Source organism: Phalangium opilio, unplaced genomic scaffold, assembly GCF_054372755.1.
Source record: "Phalangium opilio isolate 3A_F unplaced genomic scaffold, DU_Popi_V2 ptg000017l_1, whole genome shotgun sequence".
In the NCBI taxonomy this organism is placed as follows: Eukaryota; Metazoa; Arthropoda; class Arachnida; order Opiliones; family Phalangiidae; genus Phalangium; species Phalangium opilio.
This window is the reverse complement of record NW_028324151.1, coordinates 6,183,883-6,206,580: the sequence shown is the minus strand read 5'-3', so window position 1 is coordinate 6,206,580 and position 22,698 is coordinate 6,183,883. Positions and strand designations below refer to the sequence as shown.

The following is a 22,698-nucleotide window of genomic DNA, read 5'->3' as shown; positions in this document are numbered from 1 at the left end:
TTTGGGTACGTTCAGTTGGGTCAGGTTAGGTTTTGCATTTCACCAAACTTTTCTGGTTTTTCAAAACAAATTTGTACTTTTAATAAATGAAATTTCCAGTCTCCGAACTGGCCACTCATGACGCTCTGTCCGTTTCATTGTCACCCAACTGCCAATCCGTCTGTCAGTTTCATTCTCAACCAGTTGTCCCTCTCTCGCTATATTTGCCACCCAATTGTCCCTCTCTCGCCATCGTTGTCACCCAATTGTCCCTCTCTCACTATATTTGCCACCCAATTGTCCCTCTCTCGCCATCGTTGTCACCCAATTGTCCCTCTCTCGCTATATTTGCCACCCAATTGTCCCTCTCTCGCCATCGTTGTCACCCAATCGTCCCTCTCTCGGTATCATTGCCACCCAATCGTCCCTCTCTCGCTATCATTGCCACCCAATTGTCTCTCTCTAGCTATAATTGCCACGCAATTGTCCCTCTCTCGCAATCATTGCCACGCAATTGTCCCTTTCTCGCAATCATTGCCACCCAATTGGCCCTCTCTCGCAATCATTGCCACCCAATTGTCCCTCTCTCTCTATAATTGCCACCCAATTGTCCCTCTCTCGCTATCAGTGCCACCCAATTGTCCCTCTCTCGCTACAATTGCCACCCAATTGTCCCTCTCTCGCTACCATTGCCACCCATGACACTGTCGGTTTAATTGTCACCCAATTGTCCCTCTGTCAGTTTCATTCCCACCCAATTGTCCCTTTCTCGCTATCATTGCCGCCCAATTTTTCCCTCTCTCGCTATCATTGCCGCCCAATTTTCCCTCTCTCGCTATCATTGCCGCCCAATTTTCCCTCTCTCGCTATCATTGCCGCCCAATTTTCCCTCTCTCGCTATCATTGCCACCCAATTGTCCCTCTCTCGCTATCATTGCCACCCAATATTCTTGACCAGTTGACCACCCAATTTTCAACCTTCCAAACTTGTCCCGCTCCCAATTACCGGACACCCAGTGTCCTCACCAAATGTACTTAACCCAATTGTCGTAGACCTCTAAAGGATATTATAAAGACCCTGCATGGCTCTGCCTCTGCCAGTGTCGCTTCTACGAAAGATTGTCGGAAATCATTATATTATTCTTGTTGATATATAATTTTAACGATATAGATAATAATTGTTTAAGTGGCTTAGGCGGGGAGCCTAAATCCAAGAAAAACACGAATTAATTAAAAGCCTGATACTGATAGTACCTTCCAATAATAATAAAACATAAGTAAATCACGGATACCGCATCTAATGGCGTAAAAAACCCCGATATCCGTCTAATACAAAGCTAATAATTATTATCTAAAGGGTTATAAATAATGCAAGAATTCGGAGCTGATGAAAGAATTACCTTGAAACCCTAAAGAATAATTTACAGCGGACGGGGTGGTGATTAAAATGCGTAATTGCGGGCACAAATTAATCAATACTTGAACAAAAAAAGAACTTTAGAAAAAAAAACCCAACGTTAATTTGCTAATATAAACAGGAAACATATGATAAATAAGCGGATGAACAACCGCCAATATCTACAGTAGGCGCAGTTAAAATGAAGAGGAATGAGATTTCCGGGCTTTTCCACAATTATGTTCTAATTTAAATTATTTCAGAATAGCGGTTTTCCCTTTCCTATATGGCATCTCTGTTAAACTATGAAGCTTATGTGAATCCGTATTTTACAAGGGTAATTTACCATGGTTCATTCGTCATAACGTAATGATTAGGCTATAGCTCTTCCTTTACCAAAATCCGCCTGGATACGTTTATTCCAATTATCTGTATGTATTCTTTAATATATTTAAGGCTTCTACGAGTAATATTAGGAATACATAGATTTACTTGGAATCTTCAACAGTCAAAATATTTTCTTAGCCTTTCTCTGATAATGAATTAAAGGGGAGGTGGTGTAGAAACCGCCACCCATAGCTGACGTCATCAATAATGCATTTTAGATTAGAAATGCACGCGATATTGACCCCCGCGACCTACGGGTCATCGATTGTCATATATGTGAATATCCAATGAAACGCTAGGCATTAGGAGCGGGTGTCAGTTCGGTTCAAGTCGGGTTTGGACTAGAAGTGAAACTGAACTGAAACTTTTCAGGAGATGTACAACCTGAAACTGGACTAAAGCAATCAAATCAGTTTAGGGTGACAAATAACTGAACTGATTGAACTGAACTGTGGGAAACTTTACCCCTCAAACCTTCAATCAGCTATTAGTAGGGGGGGGGGTCTATGACTACCTAAATATTCCAAGTGGAAGGTATCTATGAATTCCTGGAAGTAATATTTATAGGCCTAGCTGACTCCATTCGTTACAAAACCACTCTTTACCGACGTTAAAATTAGAATCAAGCTAAAACGTTCGCCGAGTCAATAAAAAGAGGCGCAAAATAATAAAACCCGATACAAATTATTGGTCTAGGAGACAGGACGAAAATACGAACTCCCTGGCGGATGCCAGAATAGCCAGACGATCCACTCTTTCCCAGAGTTTTCTGACTGCTCAGGAAAAAGGAGCGAGCGAGCGAGAGAGAGAGAGTAAAGATCAAATTGACGTAATGTTATATTTACGCGCGAGATAGACCTATATATATATAAAACCAATCGAGGAGAAATATCCATAACGCTAGTTCGCGCCTGCACTCCTTTCCTTCCACTTTCCGAGAAAAATAACCGGACAAATCAGGAAACTAAAAAAGACATTGAAGGTGGGAAAGGGGATGTGATTCGAATCATGGAATCGGAAGACTTCTTTTTCTCATTTTTTTTTAGTATTTGTAACGTGTTGGGAAAATGGACTATAAATTTGCTATAATTGTCTGTCATTTAATAAAGGGTTTTGTTTTATATGAAATCTATCAAACGAGATGCATAAAAAGAGCAATAATTGCACGAATAAAATTTAATATGTAAAAATCTCATACTCCACGTAAACGAATTATTGGTTAGGCTAACCAGCGCTCTATTCTAACTATTACCGTTAACCTCAGCAAGTTTTGATCGAAAGGTGGTGGGAAAGAACTTGTAAAAGGTTTGTTCCCAGGTTTTTAAACCCGATGCCACTATCCGGGATCAAACCCGGGACCTTCTTGCTTAGTACCAGCAGGACTTGCACTTGACAAACCCCCTTTTCCAATTAAATTCTGTTCTTTAGTCAGCAAATTCCCAATCAATCCTTGCAAAGCCACAACCACGCACGCGAAGTAACTTCTTGTTTCCCGGCAAGACGAATGTGGGGGAAGGGGGTGCTACGTACCTAGGAATCTTAAACCGCAAATTTATTGCGCTTCGTGGTCCTGTATACGCTTATGCCCTATACCTTTTCCAAAAAAGGTGATTGGGCAAGCGGTAGAGGGATGAAATTGCTTTAAACTCGATCGTAGGTGTACAAATGTTTGCGAGAACCCGGACAGCGTAATATGTACTCAACACCAACCCAACGATCTTCAACCTTAGCCAAGAATACATCCAGCTACTAGGAATAATTGTACCTCATGTTAATTTCTATGCGGGTCTTGTGGGCCGGGCTTGCATGAGAACTTACCATCCACGTCACGCCTCATAATTCTGACGTCTTTCTAACTAAGATTTCATTGGTTGGCACGCGCAAGGTGCAACGCGTTGCGAGGTAAAATTTTGAAGGAGAGAGAGGAATGGAGTGGAACCCCCATACCTATAATGTTGCCTATACTCTTCCTAGCATCCTTAGTGGCGTTTAGGTTGGGCCGTACAGTACGAAATCGTAAAGGACGCCCCCTCTGTCATAAAAATAGAAGCTAGTCCTCATACAAATACAATGGCGCTAAAAGCCAGCACTTAACAATCGCCTACCGAAGTATAGGGGCGTGCGCGAGGTACACTGGGAGAATTACGGACCAGTGCCGCAGGTTGCCCATCATCATTTCCAATCCATCTTACCTCATTCATCCCTGGTAAAGTTCGTCATACAAATCAGCCCAGCAGATACAATGAGAAAATGTTTAGCTACACAATGATTCCAATAAGCCGAATGCATTCCTAACTCAACATATACAGTATAAGACTAAAGTGGTGACTGGGTGATGGACTTTTCCAATAAAGGTTGGAAACCGAGTACCGTAGCTTCTTTCTACATCATTTCCCAGTACCCAAACCAAAACTATAGGAATGAAAAAGTTGATCGCTCCAGCGCAGGAAGGTGGGGAAAAATTGGATCATTTTTCACCACGAGACTTTACTACAAGATAAACGCGGTTAATACAATACCTATATACATAGATTCATGGCTTTGACTTCAGTAAAGATTAAGGGATGAAAATGAACTACAGCTTATTTGATATTGCCGCCTACAGAAATGATGAACAAAAGGACGACCAAAGACAGCCGGTCTCGAGTAGTCGGTCAACATAGCGTGAGCGCCCCAACGCGAAAAAAGGAAGATGGTCTTTAAGCAAAGGCACAAAACCACGTACAAAGTAGATACATACACCTTGGAGTGTTTCTTCTATGGCCGGCTGCCTTTCACTCAAAATAGATTGACGTTATCTAGTCACTTATGACGGGTTTTTCGACATAAGGAGAAGTTACCTATTACAAACGAGGAGGCAGATACTATAGATGGAGTCTAGTACTCTACTCACTAGGGTGACCATTGAAAACTGTAAATTCCTTTAAAAAGGATATTTATCCTTAAAATATAGGAGGAAATTGGGGTAATATGTTTCCTTGAAATATAGGAAAATATATGAGGAAATTGGGATAATTTGTTCCTTGAAATATAGGAAAATATAGGAGGAAATTGGGGTAATATGTTAAATTTAGGAGGAAATTGGGGTAATATGTTAAATTTAGGAGGAAATTGGGGTAATATGTTAAATTTAGGAGGAAATTGGGGTAATATGTGTTAAATTTAGGAGGAAATTGGGGTAATATGTGTTAAATTTAGGAGGAAATTGGGGTAATATGTTAAATATAGGAGGAAATTGGGGTGAAATGTTAAATATAGGAGGAAATTGGGGTGAAATGTTAAATATAGGAGGAAATTGGTTAAAATATTAAATATAGGAGAAAATTGGAGTAAAATATTAAATATAGGAGGAAATTTGTGTAAAATGTTAAATTTAGGAGGAAATGTTAAATATAGGAGGAAATTGATGTAAAATGTTAAATATAGGAGGAAATTGATGTAAAATGTTAAATATAGGAGGAAATTGGGGTGATAAGTTAAGTATAGGAGGAAATTGGGGTGATAAGTTAAGTATAGGAGGAAATTGTTGTAAAATATTAAATATAGGAGGAAATTGATGTAAAATACATAAGGAAATTGGTGAAAAAATAGAAGGTAATTGGTGTAAAATATAGGAGGAAATTGATTTAAAATATAGGAGGAAATTGATTTAAAATATAGGAGGAAATTGATTTAAAATATAGGAGGAAATTGATTTAAAATATAGGAGGAGAATATAGGAATTAACATAAAATTATAGGAGACAATAGATAGGACTTAAAAACATAGGAAAAGTGGTCACCCTGCCTGACATTGAACCGAGTTTGTTGAGTTCAGTCTGGTTGTTTATTGAGTTTGTCTTTTTTGAGATCAGTCACGAGTATCTAGCCCCTCGCTCTCAATTTTATTCCGATATATAGGAAAGAGCTCATAGTAATTTTAATATGACGATAATATTAAAGGGAATAAATTCGGATCTATCAAAAGTTAAACGACATCAAAATGACTCACGATAATAGAGTGCCCTATAGTCGTGTCAAAAATTGGTATGAAATTAGTGCATATATTTAACCGGAATTTCCTAAAAGTATGGACATATTATATTAATCTTTTCTAATTAAAAATATATATTAACGACTCTCAGTTTTGTCCCCGATTTTATGGCATTGGTAAACGATTTTGCTATATTTTTTGCATCTTTGAAAACAACATTCACGTGTAAGGACCAAGTGCAATGGCATATGTAGATTTTGAGTCTATATAGTTCTATCTCCATTTTGCTGACCGGGCCACTGTTTTCGAGTTATGATTGACCAGTGTATTTTACGGATGACTGATTGAGACAATGATTTCTAATTTAATTAAGGGGTCATCCCTAAAACACTCAAATCATTCATAACTCGAAGACAGTGTCCCTTGTGGCAAAATGTTATAGATAAAAGTTACATTTTCGACTGAAAAATCGTACAGAGAACATCCTCCTTAATATATGCCAGACTTATCAGAAACACCCTGTATATCATTATCATCGCATTCCATCAAAAAAACCTTCATTAAAGACACTCTAATCTTTTTAATTTCTTAGCTTCAAGACCCATATAACTTCCTTATTATTTATTACGTAATCTTGTGTAGGAGTAAGAAGTATGCATTATATGTAGTATTAGTGATAGAAATTTATCTATCTCTTATTTCTATTATGCGGCCACTATATAAGTATACGTTTTTTCCCACTGGCCTTGCAAAGGGATATATAATATAACCCAACTGTCACGTTTGTTGCGAAAGATTCAGATGAAGTAGTGCAGGCAGGCAGGCACTGGGCTGGGACACCCTTTGGAAGAAAACTACCCGTATCCATTCATCCCTGTTTAGCTTTGAGTCATGTCAAAACAAGGCCCGAATGCATTCTTCTTCTTCATCTTACAACCAACCACATCATATCCTACTAAGCTTATATATCGATATATTCATATATATAGGTTTTAAAACTCGTCATATAGTCTCTTAGTACCTTGATACGTACGAGTACGATATAACTTAGGTCGTGATGCAACTTTTGTAAAACCGATTTCCCTGACATTTACATGGCATGGGCTTTTTCCCATATTTTCCCTGAAATTCCCATGCCACCTAGGAGTAATTTTTTTATTTGGAGTAATAACTACGGGTTTGTTTTTTTTACTCAAGCCTCACAAATTTCCCTGAATTTTACTAAAAATTATAAATTTTAAAGAGTTTTCTCTGAAATTTTAGTAAATTTATTTCCCCGTGTTTCCATGAATTTCACTAAAAATTATAAATTCCCCCGAGTTTTCCCTGAATTTTACTGAAAACTATAAATTTCCCTGATTTTTCCCTCAATTTTCAGTCAACAATTTATTTCTTAGTCATTTCCGGGGTCTCCATTTCGTTTGTATGAAGCCTGCATTTGACAACTATATTATAACCAAATACTAAATGCCTTTTTGGCACGTTCTAAGATGCTAAGAAGATACATATTTTCCAAAAATGATGTATGATAGAATGAAAAACGCTTTGCTTAAATTCTAGGGTGTTATTTCTACAATCGGAGCATACGGAATTTGCTCTGACAACCTATTTCTTGCGTTGAAGTTACCGAACAACTCAGCAAATATTTCTTATTTACTCCCAAAGCAAATTCGAGAAGACTTCACTCTAACGTGTTGTTTTACGGCTTTCCTTTAAATATCTATTTTCTTTCTTTTTCAATATTTTCTTTTTTATTTTAGCCTCTGCCCATCCGATATTCCCATATAGTTTTTAGAAGAGTAAACGAGCACGTATATCAATTTATTTTAAGACGATACGACAGGATATAGATTTGAAAATGGATCACGTAGCTTCAAATGCGGGGAGATTTGTTTTTAACACACGTTTCTTTTTCTTAGCTAAACTATCACGTTATTTTATTTAATCTATACCCTATAGGATTGAACGAAAACGTTAACCAAATTTTCTAGTAAAATTCAGGAGCGTAAAGAATAAAATGTAGATTAAAATTACAGTTAATCAACAAGCGTCACGAGATTCTCGGATTCTTCTCATTGGCCTAGTGCATGATCTCAATCGTAATTCTACAATTAGTTCTGGAGATTTAGATTAATTTTCAAAAAATGCTATTATTATTATTATTAAAATAAGAGTGAAGCTAGAAAACGACAACCTAACCAATGACCCACTGAACCTATCCTAAGCCTAATTCGAGTCTAACCTAAGCCTAATAATAACCAACCTAAACCTAACTCAAACTTAAATCCAACGTTAACTAAAAACCTTAGCCCTAGCCCAAAGCTAAGTCTAACCCAAACCTTAGCCCTAGCCCAAAGCTAAGTCTAACCCAAACCTTAGCCCAAGCCCAAAGCTAAGTCTAACCCAAACCTTAGCCCAAGCCCAAAGCTAAGTCTAACCCAAACCTTAGCCCAAGCCCAAAGCTAAGTCTAACCCAAACCTTAGCCCTAGCCCAAAGCTAAGTCTAACCCAAACATTAGCCTAACCCAAACCTAAGTCTAGCCCAAATCTAAGTCTAACCCAAACCTAAACCTAAGTCTAACCCAAACCTAAACCTAAACCCAAAGATAAGTCTAATCCAAACCTAACTCCAACTGTCTTTAACCCAACGTAAATCTAACGTTACTTAAGCAATCATATCATTAATGCATGAGGTAGGGGTCAGGTTGCGGTCATACCCCCTAATTATAATTAATTTGAATGTTGTTTGAACGGTATAAGCGGCTTACTCTTTTACAATTGAATTGGTACGCGCGTTAAGCTCATCTTTAACTTTTGAGCCTTTATTATTTCTTAGAAAATCCTTTCTTAGTAAACGTTTCTTTTTGAACACGCTTTGTTTATATAACAAGTCAAATATTCTATTTTATCCCCAGAACTCAAAACAGAGTCTTCAAAATTCCTCTTCGAGTTCTTTCCAAATAGCAATCGACTTAAACTCTTTTGAGGTTTGATTTTTAAGTCAAACCCTGCACGCCAGTTAGAAAACGTGATTTTTCAAGGATTCAATCCTTATTTAACTCTTCGTAAACTTTGGATTTCGAGGTTTTAACGTCTTTCTAGTCTGCTCTGATTGGAAACTCACTTACAAAAATCGCTAGCTTTCATTCTCTGTATTGTGGAGAGATTCTAGTTTAAAATTGGGCTATAGACCTAGGTACTTGAAGAATTTATTTAAGAACAGCTGATTCGGCCCGAAATTTACTAAAAAAGGAACTCATTGAACGGAACGCGTTACTGTACTTCGGTATATCACCCTTTTTCTAGAACATTTTGTAGGTCTTCAGACTAACTTATATATTTTATCTTTCGTTTATTATAATTCAAGTGTTTTGATAGCACCTGTTTATTGAAAAAATTAGTAGACAGAAATTTCACGTGTTTATCGTTAAAAGGAGCTAAAACCAACTTGAATAGATGTTTTTAAAACACTCTTAAACCAGGGATGGATTTAATTCTAAAAGTAGGAATGGAGAACAGAGTAATGTGGGCGCGCGTCAAAGTCCCGGACCCCCTTCCACGGGACGGAGGGGTATGAAAGAAGAGGCGGTGGGTCATAGCGACAGAGGTAAAAAGTAATTACGTATTTTTCGCCGCCCCCATTAGCAACGTCATCAAAACGTAGTTTAAGTGAGCCAATAAGATAATTTTAAATTTTCGTTACGTGTTGGAGGGACTGAAGTACCATTCCTACTTCTAAAATTGAATCTATCCCTGATAGCAGCACTAACTGCCCTAAATTTATCATTTTTAACATACGTTCAATATAACATAAGTTCTCGTTTAATCGTCACCCATTTTACAAAATGGCGTCTACATACGTAACCAGAACTGTGCGGAAATTCTGACATTCTCTACAACTGCTCATGTCGAATCTTATAACAAAGCTGAACCATTTTTGAAATAAATCGGCCACAATATCGAAATAAAAAATAAATAAATACATTTTTGTCTAGTTTAACAGACACGGCGAATCTTTCCAATTTTAAAGAATAATTGAATTTAAAACGAACTCTCTCAGTTTGACGGAAAATTCCTTCAATGAAACGTCGTCACTACAAAATTCGTAACCGCGCAAATAATGCAAAGTTTGCTATAATTAATTCGCTCTCAATTGCACTCGAGTCTCGTATATATCCTTCAGCATGAAGTTCCTAAAACGGGAGTGCTCTAAATATAGGCCTATATCGTGTACAATTTGCCTTAATTTGCCGACGTTACTTTGACATTGAGATTGAGAGAGTTCTAGCTCTCTCCTGCACTGATCCAAACTCGATTTACTCGTTCACCCAATCAAGGTTCGAGGTGTAATGTGGCGAAAAATTCGGTTGTTAACATTTCCCCTAAACCCGGGCCGCAGTCTGACCTTAACGTTACCCAAATGAAATTGGGAACCTTAGTACTTTTTTTTGGTGTGGTAAATGAAGTCGCTCAGACTAGAGCTGCAAGGCTATTTTTTTAACCCTAAGGACTGGGAAAGAAAAAAAACCTGGCTCAAGTTTAGTGACTTTTAGCAAAAGAGATTTCTCTTTCCTTAAGGAAATCTGGAGTGAGCGTGAGATTGAACTAGAGTCGTCTGTACGACTGCGGAGTTATACATACAAGTACTTCTAAAGCCAGTCGCGCATGCGCAAAAAAACAAAAACAAAAACAAAATGGTAATTTGATTGTTTACATGTTTGTAATATACGAAGAAACAAACAATTGAAACGCCAATTGACGCTCTGCCAGTTTCATTGACACAAAATTGTCGCTCACCGAATTTTAAATTCTCCCAATTTTCAACCCTCCCAATTGTCGGACACCAAATCGTCGTCAATCAATTGTCGTAAACCCCATACAGAAACACCCTGTATAGATAATTTTTAATCTAATTTACACACTGTTCTTAATTATAATTTCTTTTTAATTTTACGATGCTTTATCGCGCATGATTTTTTACTTTAAATTTTGCAAAGAACTATATTCTATAATAATTTCCCAAAAGGCTTACTCTCCTTGGCAGGAAAAACAGTTCTACAGGGGCTCGTACGAAATGCATGGGACGGGATTCCCCTTTAAGGCAGCTTTCCTGTTATAATGATAATAAGCTGGTTGTCGAAATTTTATTATACTTCTGATCTAGTTCCGCGTACAAGTGTTACGATATTTGGAGCATTTAATATTTCTTAATTAATATCTAGTACTTAAGAGGAAATTAAAAAATAAAGGTTCTGATCTATAACTTTGTGAATATCTCTATTTTAACAAAAAAGAAGCTTCAATAGTATTCATTAGGTAATTAAAAATTAAAACACATAACTTATATGGGAAAAAGGGTTCGAGAAAACCCATTAATTCAAATATTAAATAAAATATTTAAATCATGTTGTGTAACTTTAAAAGGATTTAATGAACACTACTAGGGACGGGAGAGATCACCATCTTGGGTTATTATTGTCGCACCAAGGAGCAGTACAACTAGAGGCAGCTCGAGTTGACTAGCCTTCCTCCATGTGCAGTGAACTCGGGCTCCGTCTGGTGTTGATTCTTTCCGTCAAGTAAATAACCCAAGATGGTGATCTCCCCGCCCCTGTGATGTTTCCTTCTCTACAATTAATAAATGGAATTGCCTAATATTGTTGGATAGGTTGATAAGATATGTTCACCATAAGTTTGTCACTGGTTACAAACTGGAGCTTCAAGTAAATCTAAAAAAAAGTGCTTGTAAATCTAAAAAAAAGTGCTTGTAAATCTAAAAAAAAAGTGCTTGTAAATCTAAAAAAAAGTGCTTGTAAATCTAAAAAAAAGTGCTTGTAAATCTAAAAAAAGTGCTTGTAAATCTAAAAAAAGTGCTTGTAAATCTAAAAAAAAAAGTGCTTGTAAATCTAAAAAAAGTGCTTGTAAATCTAAAAAAAAGTGCTTGTAAATCTAAAAAAAAGTGCTTGTAAATCTAAAAAAGAAGTGCTTGTAAATCTAAAAAAAAGTGCTTGTAAATCTAAAAAAAGTGCTTGTAAATCTAAAAAAAAGTGTTTGTAAATCTAAAAAAAAGTGCTTGTAAATCTAAAAAAGAAGTGCTTGTAAATCTAAAAAAAAGTGCTTGTAAATCTAAAAAAAAAGTGCTTGTAAAGTGCTGTCAAAGGCTTAGTAATGCAGACTAAATAGGAAGATGGAAGACCTGCAAAATTAACCAATAAGTGTAGGACTTCAATTCTCGCTTCCGTCGTTCTCGAACTAGCTCGAGCACTACAAAGTATAGTCAGTGTCATACTTATGGAAGGAACATATCTTATAAACTTAACTTATCGTAATATGGAAAACACTTTCGTTTAGTCTGCGACAGCCTTTACGAGAAGAGAAAGTATAGAGCGGCAGTAGAGAGGAAAGCAGGAGAGAGTGAGGAAGAGACTTGGAGGCGAAATGGAATTATTGTGACGCCCCATTAAGCTACCCCGCTAACGAATGCCCCGGAAAATCATCGACTCATCGCTCTCCGGCTTGTAGTTTTGCTGAAGTAAATGCCTTGTTTCTTTGCCATAACACTTATTTCTCGCTCTACTTTCTATTAATCCTTCCGAGTGCTTTTACCTCGAAACACGATGGCTCGGGAATAAAAAAAACACCCGGTACACCACCACATATAGTGAAATACTAGATTAAGTGGAACTTTCAATTTAAGTGCAATTTATACGCTTTCCCCTTAATTTTTAATCTATTTGCGAAGATATAATATTTTGGTTTCATCTGCTAAAAGGTATCCCATATCAAAACCGAGTTTTGAATAAATTTAAATGTATGAATAATTAAGAGATGTTTTTAGAAATAAATAAATAAAGATAAAGGTTAACTAATCTAACGATATATGGTGAAGCGTAATTGGGGTCAGTTAAAAACAGGGTCAAAGGTTACCACTTTGGTGATTTCAAAGTGGCTTTTAATTGATTTCTAAAAATAGGAATGTGTTAAACATTTGCCTAACAGGACCAGAACGGCCAGTAAAGCCCCTCAGTAAAGACAGGCGTCCCAGCAGCCATAGTTTGTCTGTTCTAAATTATAGGAAAATCCTGCGCCTATCAAACAGTAGGAATGTGTTCAACATTTGCCTAACATGACCCATCTTCACCCCTCAGTAAAGACAGGCGTCCCAGCAGCCTTAGTTTGCCTGTTCTAAATTATAGGAACATCATGCGTGTATCAAACAGTATAGGAATGTGTTCAATATTTGCCTAACAGCTAGGACCAGAACGTCCATCTTCACCCCTCAGTAAAGACAGGCGTCCCAGCAGCCTTAGTTTGCCTATTCTAAATTATAGGAACATCATGCACGTATGAAACAGTATAGGAATGTGTTCAACATTTGCCTGAGCCCCGAGAGGACCAAAACGTCCCAGACAGGCGTCCCAGCAGCCTGTTCTAAATTATAGGAAAATCATGCGCCTATCAAACTGATACTTGACCTTTCTAGGGTCACAAATCACAGAGTTGAAACTAAACTAGAAACTAAATTAGGAAAAAACCAAATAGTTATTCCTAAAAGAAATAAGGTAATTTAAAAGAAAACGTTGTTGGCCTAAAAAACCTTTGCATATTTTTAAAAAAGGGATCTTCTCCTACGTATGCAGAGGCAGTACTTCCGGTTATAACCGTAAACGTCACAAACTCTTGGCATAACCGTAACTTTCCTCCAATAATGGCTTCCCCTTCCCGTTAACCATAAGGCTAAAGTTGTAGGTATAGCAGAACGTAAAATTCGCCAATGGCCAAATTAGGCAAACAGCTGCTCTATAGCCTAAGGGTTAAAAATATCGCATGGGTTATTTCCAACATTACGTCAAGAAATGCACAGTCTAAGAAGAAGTCGTGATAAGCACCAAAGTTAGCGTTCTAGCAAGAAGTGACATCTAGTTTATTAGGGAAAGGTATAAATTCGCACCCCATTTCCAGCTTTATCTCCAGTCCAAACGTAGGTCCGGAGTTAATCCCCGCCTCTAAATTACAACCAGCATCTCATTGGTTCTTGGAAACTCACGTCAGCGCGACGCGAATGACGAAAATTACGTATTTTCCGACTGAGGAGAGGCGAAATAGCCCGGCCTCCTTTTACGTCCCCCTCCCCCTTGTATTTTGAAAGGGGACTGGGACTATGGTGCGCGAATACTTAGGCATCTTATACCTTCTCCCTAATAAACTAGATATCACTTCTTGGTTCTGGAATAAAAATCAAAAGACTGTGTGTCCTAAAATAGCCGGTCTTAAACTGCTTATCGAAATACTAAGAATCCACATAGCGGTGATCCATGAGGCAACCGGGAAAAGTTTGGGGTACTACAGGGCAATTGTGTATTGGATCGTTCTCGGTTCTCATATGGGTTCTTGGAAACACTAATAGGTCTTTCGAGTAAAAACGTCCAAAACAGTTTCCCGACCCAAATGGGTATGACGTAAAACTACGCTCGCAATTTATCTAGAATGCATAAAATTAGTACCACTCGTTCAATGAAGTTTATAACAACTATATATGAAGTTTCGTGCAGACTCAGCGTGTTACTTAAAGTTATAACTAAAATAATTGATATCCAATATTCAGGGTGTTTCTGTATGATAAGTCTGCCACAAATTAAGGGGGATGTTCTTTGGGAAATTGATTTTGAGTCGAAAATGTAACTTCTATCTATGACATTTTGCCACAAGGGATACTGTTTTCGAGTTATTTTAGGGATGACCCCTTAATTAAATTAGAAATCATTGTCTAAATCGGTTTCTTAATTAAATTTAAAGGGGTCATTCGTAAAATACTTTGATCAGTCTTAACTCGAAAACAGTGTCCCTTGTGGCAAAATGGAGATAGAAGTTACATTTTTGACTCAAAATCGATTTCCCAAAGAACATCCCCATTAATTTATGGCTAAAGTTCCACGTTAAAATACAGAGAATTTTCGATAATTTCTTATGGTGGCAGTGCACCTTTGAAAATTTTCGTACTGGACAGGAAGTTAAAAATTCCGAAAAGAACAATTATTGAATTTTTCGTTTCATATAATGGACTCACAGACTATTTTTAATTTGCTCTTGATAATACAAAAGGTTCGCGAGCCATTTTAGTTTTAACTTTGTCCTAAACCTAAAGGGGACCGGGTCACGGTTAACTAAATGAATAATGACGATTCTTCACGCATTGCCGAGATCAGCTAGGGTTTGCGTACACACTCTAAGAAAGCAAATTTCTCAAATACTGTCTTAATTCCTCGAGGGGGAATGTGAAAGTCGGAAAAACTAGTTAATCAAAATTCCCCAAAGGAGTTTTCATATTTTTGCTGGCAAAATCTGAGCTAGAAATCTAGTACATACGTAGTGAGAATATGATCAGCTGTAAGCAGCTCCACTTGAAATGGTGCATGAGTGTATTGGTTGGTTTATTTTTGTAGTAAAATCTTCCTGATTTGATATCTTAAAGGGATACTCTGATCTAGAATGTTTTCTCATTTAATCGAAAGAGCGTATAAAATAATGAATATATCAATTGGAACCATGTTTCTATCTACAATATTAAAGACGATACACGCAATTAAGTTTCCGTAATGGACACTACGCGTTAGGCTTTCCAGCGAGGCACTGAGAAGTACTTCTATTGGACAATTCCGTCAGGTGGTACTAGACGTCCGATAGAGGTACTTCCGAGGGGTCGGACGTTTTTGAAAAAGTCCGATTTGATTTCTTTGGATTTCGTTTGATTTCAAAATTTGGTAAAATCCAACGGATTTCGACGTGTTTGGAGATTTTTCCTGTGATTCCGTCGGATTTTTTACCGTGATTTCAACGGATTTTGGGATGTTTCCCGTGATTTCCTCGGATTTTGTGATTTCTTTTGATTTTGAGATTTCTTTACCGACTTTGTGATTTCGTTACTGATTTCGGATTTTTTATGGGATTTCGAAATCAGCATTGATTTCGGATTTCTTAAATTGGATTTCGCGGGTAGCGTATACGGGATTTCATGAATGACCGACCCCTCGTTTCAACATCTTATAAAGTTCAAGTGGTTCTTCAATAACAATAAAAAACACTTACGTAGGAAATAATCAGAAAAACCCATAATTTTTGGGGCACAAATTAAGAAAACAAGGTAATTAAAGCCTTTATAAACACCGCCGACAATATATATAGGCCATATTTATTACTAACCGGATCTAATTAAGATACTCCAAGGCAATACGTAATTCCCATAAAAGAGGGATGAGGAGGGGGTGCGAGACAATTACATTGCCAGTTTGCACGAAGTATAAAAGTGACATGTATTAGCCTACAAGTTCTCTAGGCCAGCTATGGAGCTATGGATCTCTCCTCTCTTACTCTCTTTAGACGAAAATTAATAAACGGCGTTGTACGAAAAATAAAACCATCACTTCACATTCTCATAACCATAGATAAAGTTTCAACAAAAGGTAGCTAGGAGGAAGGAGTTCTAGATGCGGGGATGAAGAGAATATGGAAAGAAAAAACGTCGTGGGTGAGCCTGTGGGTGAATTCCACTCGCTCCCGGAATAAAAAAAATATATGTGATGATCCATTGGGATAAGAAGGGGGGGAGAAAAAGGAGGAAAGATGTTCTACAGTTCATTTCAGTATGAATTTTCAGTACTTCGAAAGGGTTAAGATGTTCTCTATCAGGGTTGAAATTTTTTATTTTATTTGGAAATTAATTTCTGGGTTTCGAGCGTTTTTATTGACTGTTTATTTCAGTGACCAATTTCAATACTTTTATTTTTGTAGAAATTTTCTCAGACCAATTTTTCTACCCTTATTTGTAGGCCTAGCAAAAGTCCAAATTTTGGTTTTAAAAATGACTAGATATTTGTTAGTTTATTGCCAGGCCTATAGGAAACCAATATGAAATTCCTTGGCTCTTATCACAACTTTAAATTTTCTGATTTGTGTGACCATTTTAAAATGTCCCGAGTTTTTGATAATCATAAAATTCCATGAATTTCGTGACCATTTCAAACTTCCCGGAGTTTCATGTTTAAAATCCCCTGAGCTGTATAACCAATTTAAAATCCCCTGAGCTGTATAACCAATTTAAAATCCCCTGAGCTGTATAACCAATTTAAAATCCCCTGAGCTGTATAACTAATTTAAAATCCCCTGACTTTAACCAATTTAAAATCCCCTGACTTTAACCAATTTAAAATCCCCTGAGCTGTATAACCAATTTAAAATCCCCTGAGCTGTATAACCAATTTAAAATCCCCTGACTTTAACCAATTTAAAATCCCCTGACTTTAACCAATTTAAAATCCCCTGACTTGGACCAATTTAAAATCCCTTGACTTGGACCAATTTAAAATTCCCTAACATTTATGGCCAATTTAAAATTCCTTGTAAAACTCCCTGATATTTAGGACCGTTTTAAAATTTCCAGAAACAGGTGACTTTTGTGACCAATTTAAAATTCAATAACTTTTATAATCTCTAGTTAAAATTGCCAGAATATTCCATACAATGCACGCTTTTCCCAAATCCCTGACACTTAATTCCAACTTTACACGATTCCCATTTACTATATGTCAACCCTGCAAACCCAACGCAATCAATGTATTCTCCCATGAAACGAACCTCACGTTCAACCTCTAAAGGAGGTAAGGAGAGTAAGTAAGAGGAGGTAAGTAGTAAGTAACACGAAGAGAGAGAGAGAGAGGGAACAAAAAAAATGGAACTTAAGTTTTGGCCGCTCTGCGCGCGACCATACAAAAAGTTCCCGCCCACTTTGAACGGATAAGAGAATCGAATCACGTGGTTGTCGAGAATCGCCTATAAAACTAGCGCGAAAAGTCCCGTTACGTTCTCGGAAAGCAAGACTTTCAAAACGTTGAAACCCGCCTCGCGATCGGAGAAGACCAAAACCAAAACCTCTCTCGGACATAAATAAATAAAAAACTTTACCTCCGAACAGAGTCCGAAAAGTCTAAGAGAAGTTAGTTTTTCTTTGGACACCCAAGAACTTTTTGATTCCCAAGTCACAAGTCGTTCGGTTATAGTTCCGGCTGGCGGTGACTTTATTCTCTCCTATTTCTTTGCTGTCAGAAGAGTCAGGCGCGATTCAAACAACATTCTAGAGAGCTCAGATCAGGAGGAACCAGAGAGCGGAAAAAACGTATAACGAAACAATAGCGCATTCGAAACCAGTCGCCGAAATGTCTATCTCTTTATCGCTACTAAGTCTCGTCGCTTCGCTCCTCTTAGCGGGACAATGCCTACTTGCTCTGGTAAGTAATCAGTCAACCCTTTTAAATTTTTCCACCTAACTTTAAAATTAATGAATTGAACTTAAGGTCTATTTGTAACTCGTTAAATCAATGCAAAGTTTGCTAGTAATAGAAATTAAATCTGGGGACGTTTTAACACGCTGGTTTTCAACTCAACTTTTCTCTCCCATAATTTGCATAGATTGTATCATATCATGAGTTTATTATAACAAGAGAGTTACTAACTAGGAATGCTTTATATTGTGTCAGACGTTTGCGATAAAAATTTACCAAAAGCCCCCTTTTTTTTAGTAACACAACATGGGGTTGAAAATTTTTTCGCCTTTTAATTAAAACTGGTGATGTGATGAGATTAGAGAGGGGAGCATTTCTTAAAGGGTATTGATGAAGTCACCATAATTATATCCCATCAAAAATTTGATTTTAAAAACATTTGCTAGCATCTGCCTGTATCTATTGTTTTACCAAAATGATGTTTTAATTCTCATCACCCTTGCTCCTCATTGGCCCTCAACAAAAATGACGACACCCCCTTTTAGCTATTAGAACTTTATTCCACTAATTTTTCGAAAATTCCCTGTGATAATAGAAGTATTCATCGCCAACGTCAAGCTGGGAGAGGCTTCTGATGTGTACTTCGGTGGGGGTTATAAGCTTCAGATTATATGGATAAATAGGAATATATCTATAGCCTTTCAAAGTTCATGACAAAAAAATCTTAATCATCCTTTAAAATTAAGACTTTCATTACATGTGTGGTCTTCAAACTGTTATTTCATGACGATGCTAGTTACTCATATCAGGTTTAGTTGTTCGATTTAAATGAATAAGGCTTAAAACATGCAAGGACGGATTGCCATTAACTAAACTGAATTAATTAATTAAAAAATTCCATGACCATTAAAATCACATTAATTTGTAGAAACCTCAATGTTCTGAATCTGATTAAATAAATTAACTCATGCTAGAAGTACTGCTAACCTATAGAAAAATTGCCCTTTTTCAAAATCCCTTAATCTTAATTCCACAATATCCAAGTACATTGGCAATCCTGTCAAATACATAAACCGATATGGTTAACAACAGAGTTTTCTATTCATGTTAAGTAGCGAAGTAGCTCATTTTTATCTTGCATCTCTACTTTAAATTAGGTACGCGGTATAGTTGTTTACATTTTCCACGCGTCTACGATCGAACTGTTTTTGGTTATACCTAAACATTTTATATTTAGATACCACGCTTCTTGTATTTTAGTGGGGCCTCTATTAGCGCTCGAATTTGTTTTCCCAATGTTTTAATAATGTTACAAAGTACCGAGTTCGAAGCGTTTTCCGGCGTATGTCTCGTAAATGGTTAATTTTGGAAAAATAACGCGAAGTCTTCAAACGCTTAGAAATTACTTCATTTATAAAATAAAAACTAAACACGATTATTTATCCGATTTTGCAAGTTTTCCAAATAGGGAATTAAACAAAACCAACGGGGAAAAATGTCACTGTAATTCAAAAAATGTTCGTTCTCTATTTTGATTATTGAACGAAAATCTCTAGCTTTATTTTCGTTATTACGTCATATCTCATAATGATATTTGCTGCAGATTTAATGTTTTCCATCTTGCTCTTTTACAACGATTTTACCTGACCTTCCCAAGTCAAAATTAGACAATGTTTAAAAGCTTTCTCAAGGCTAGCCTGACATATTGATGTCAAAATAGCCACTGCTATAAGTTAGATATATTTCAATGCTAACAGAAAATATGTTAGGCGAATTTGCGATCTATGAAATCATATGTGAGAACCCCTCCTACAATAATAAAAATTTCCTAAAATTATATGGAGAATTCCATAACTTTCCCATAATATTAGAGGAATATTTATCAAATTGCATAACTTTTTACATGACGTTCGAAGTCTACTTCTCACATTCCATGGCTTATTCATGATGTTTGAGGCCTATTTCACAATTTTCATGACTTTCCTTAATATTTGAGGCCTTTTCATGAAATTCCATGACTTCCATGACAAGTGAAGCCTATTTATCAAATCCCATGATTTTTCGCGAAGTTTGAAGTATATACTTCAAACTGGGACTTCACATGATATTTGAGGCCTATTTATGAAATTCCATGACTTTTCCGTGACGTTTAAAGCCTATTAATGAAATTGTATTATCATTCCAAATAACGTTAGACCTATATTTCTCAATCAACAATGCATATTACACTTATTTTAGGTATGTTAGCTAATCAGGGGTGGAACTTGGTGAAGGAAAATTTAATAACTTCTTATTAATTTCTTTCCGATTTAACTAAACTATTCCCCGTCATTTGAAGCCTTTGAAATATTTTAGTTTTACAATTTCCGATAAAATATAATATGAGATATTAAAAATTATGATAAAAGAAATATACATTTTAGAGCCACAGGGTATGACGCGTTTAACAAAACCAAATTAATCAGACTACTTTATCTATAAATGAATTTTCATAAAATGCTCTTCGATATATTAAAAATTATGAGGCCTATCAGACAAATTTAACAACGTTATTAACGAAATCCTAATAAACTAATCTAAAAACTAATCATCATTAAAATTATTCAAAGACCTTTCTACATTTTATCTTTCAACTATAATTAAACTAAATACTACAAGCCTTCAGGGAAATCTTAATTACGAAAACTCTCTTATATCCCTAATCAAATTATGCCCCGGAGCACCCAACGATGCATTTAAAACTTTGTATCTTATCCTAGAATAACAATGTAAAGACAAAGATTTCTGCCAAAAAATCAACCGCATTTCAGAGAAAAGCACGTGCTCTATGCTTAACTGTATAATTCTAGGTAAAGTGCACGAGAAGATAAAAATACATTGTGGCAAGGCAGGGATAGATTTAATTTTGTAAGTAGGAATGGAGAACAAAGTAATGTGGGCGCGCGTCATAGTCCTGGACCCCCTTCCACGGGACGGAGGGGTATGAAAGAGGAGGCGGGTCATAGCGACAGAGGTAAAAAGGAATTACGTTTTTTTCGCCGTCCCCGTCAGCAACGTCATCAAAACGTAGTTTAAGTGAGCCAATAAGATAATTTAAACTTTTCGTTACGCATTGGAGGGAGGGGCTCATACTGGGTGGTCTATGAGTCGGACTGAAGTAAATACTAACCGTTCTCCATTCCTACTTCTAAAATTAAATCTATCTCTGGCTAAGGTTATTTGAAAATATGGTAATTTTCCCAAAATATGTGTTTGGTGGTTCAACATATCGAATAACTTAAAAACTACAGAGAAGTTAGTAGTTACGTTTCGACATACTTTCAAATTAACAAATAACTAGTGAAGGTGCGCCTTTTCCAAGTTTCACCAAAAACAACTACAAATACATTTTTTTTTGTGCGCGAAAAAAGAGTGAATATCTGGAGCGTACCCACTGTCCAATTTTTTCATTTACTCCTGATATTAATTACATTGTTTGAACTGTAATTACCAATTGCAAAAGTTGCTCCTTTGTTTGACTAAAGGGTGAGAAGAAGGGGATAAGGCGTAAGGTAATATACGAGGGAGTTCTTATCTATTCCGTACCAGAACTTTAACACCTTTTTCTACCTCTTTTTTTTCTTTCTGTTTCGCACTTGGACAATATAGACTTTGATGCCTGCTAATTCAACGCCCCCAAGTTCTAGCCTTTGATAAAGATAAGGGGGCTTTCCTTGATACTATAATATGCGAAACGTAATCATACGTCACAATCAAGAAACCCATATAAGTCCCGGAGAACTTTCACAGATTGAGGTTTGGCTGTAGTGCATATGCGTTCACATCATGATCTTAGCCCCTTAGGTTTATCCATTCACATCATGCCATATTGGCGGAAAGCTTACAAAGACCTAATCCTAAAATGGTTATTCATAAGTTCCCAGGTCTTATATAGGTTCTTCGTCAAACTGTTTAATCATAAACTGAGATCGAAAATGCAAATTATATTTATTAATTAACTAATAAGAACAAGCTTGTTTTGTGTGCCGTCAAAATCCAGAAATATTAGTTCAGGGTTCATAAACTTTTGGAAAACAAATTTCCCTGAGATCTCCAACTCCAGGTTTTCCACCATATACTTCCCTGAATTTTCCAGGTTTTTCCCCTATATGGAGTACCATACGGAGCAAATGTTAACGAAGGGGGGGGGCAAATAGGACTATTACATAATCAAAAGACTTCCCGTATCTCTAGTAGAACCAGAGTTACGAGCCTCCAAAGTTGGGTGTAATGTTAATCCTACGGAGGGGATGTTTACGAACATTTTCCTTAATTACTCGGTCCCTGTTTGACGCAAAATTCCCTGATTTCCCTGAATTATACCAGAAATTCTAAATTTCCCTGAAGTTTTTGTCAACTATTCCCTGATTTTTCCGGTTTTCCAGGTTTGTATGAACCCTGTAGTTTGTATTTATTTACTCTACAAAATATATTTAATAAGATCTATCCCAGATTTGAATAAACAACTAAAAATCACGACAGCTTCCTTAAACACTGCATTAAATTTTCTCAATTAATATCCTAATAAATAAATCGTAATTAGCAGGAAAAACTTTCACAATTAATTACAGCGACTGAAAATTAAGTTAGCCAATCACTGATTATAATTTATAAGTATCGGTCTTTAAAATTCGGAGAAAATCATAATTA

The 22,698-nt window shown here is 36.5% G+C and overlaps 2 protein-coding genes and 1 long non-coding RNA gene across 4 annotated transcripts in view; 1 reads left to right on the top strand and 2 right to left on the bottom strand.

Annotated features, from left to right (window-relative positions):
• LOC149702729 (uncharacterized) overlaps window positions 1–22,698 on the bottom strand; it is a 157,899-nt gene that overhangs the window by 80,772 nt on the left and 54,429 nt on the right. The gene's annotated exons all lie outside the window — the stretch shown is intronic.
• The window catches only part of LOC149702730 (protein Wnt-4-like), a 151,310-nt gene that overhangs the window by 76,712 nt on the left and 51,900 nt on the right, over window positions 1–22,698 (bottom strand). The window lies entirely within an intron of this gene.
• The window catches only part of LOC149702731 (uncharacterized), a 37,611-nt gene continuing 32,450 nt past the window's right edge, over window positions 17,538–22,698 (top strand). The window contains exon 1 of the mRNA XM_089866645.1: window positions 17,538–18,015. Within this exon, the coding sequence (XP_089722771.1) occupies window positions 17,944–18,015 (72 nt within the window). The 5' untranslated portion in view covers window positions 17,538–17,943. The remainder of the gene's footprint in view (window positions 18,016–22,698) is intronic.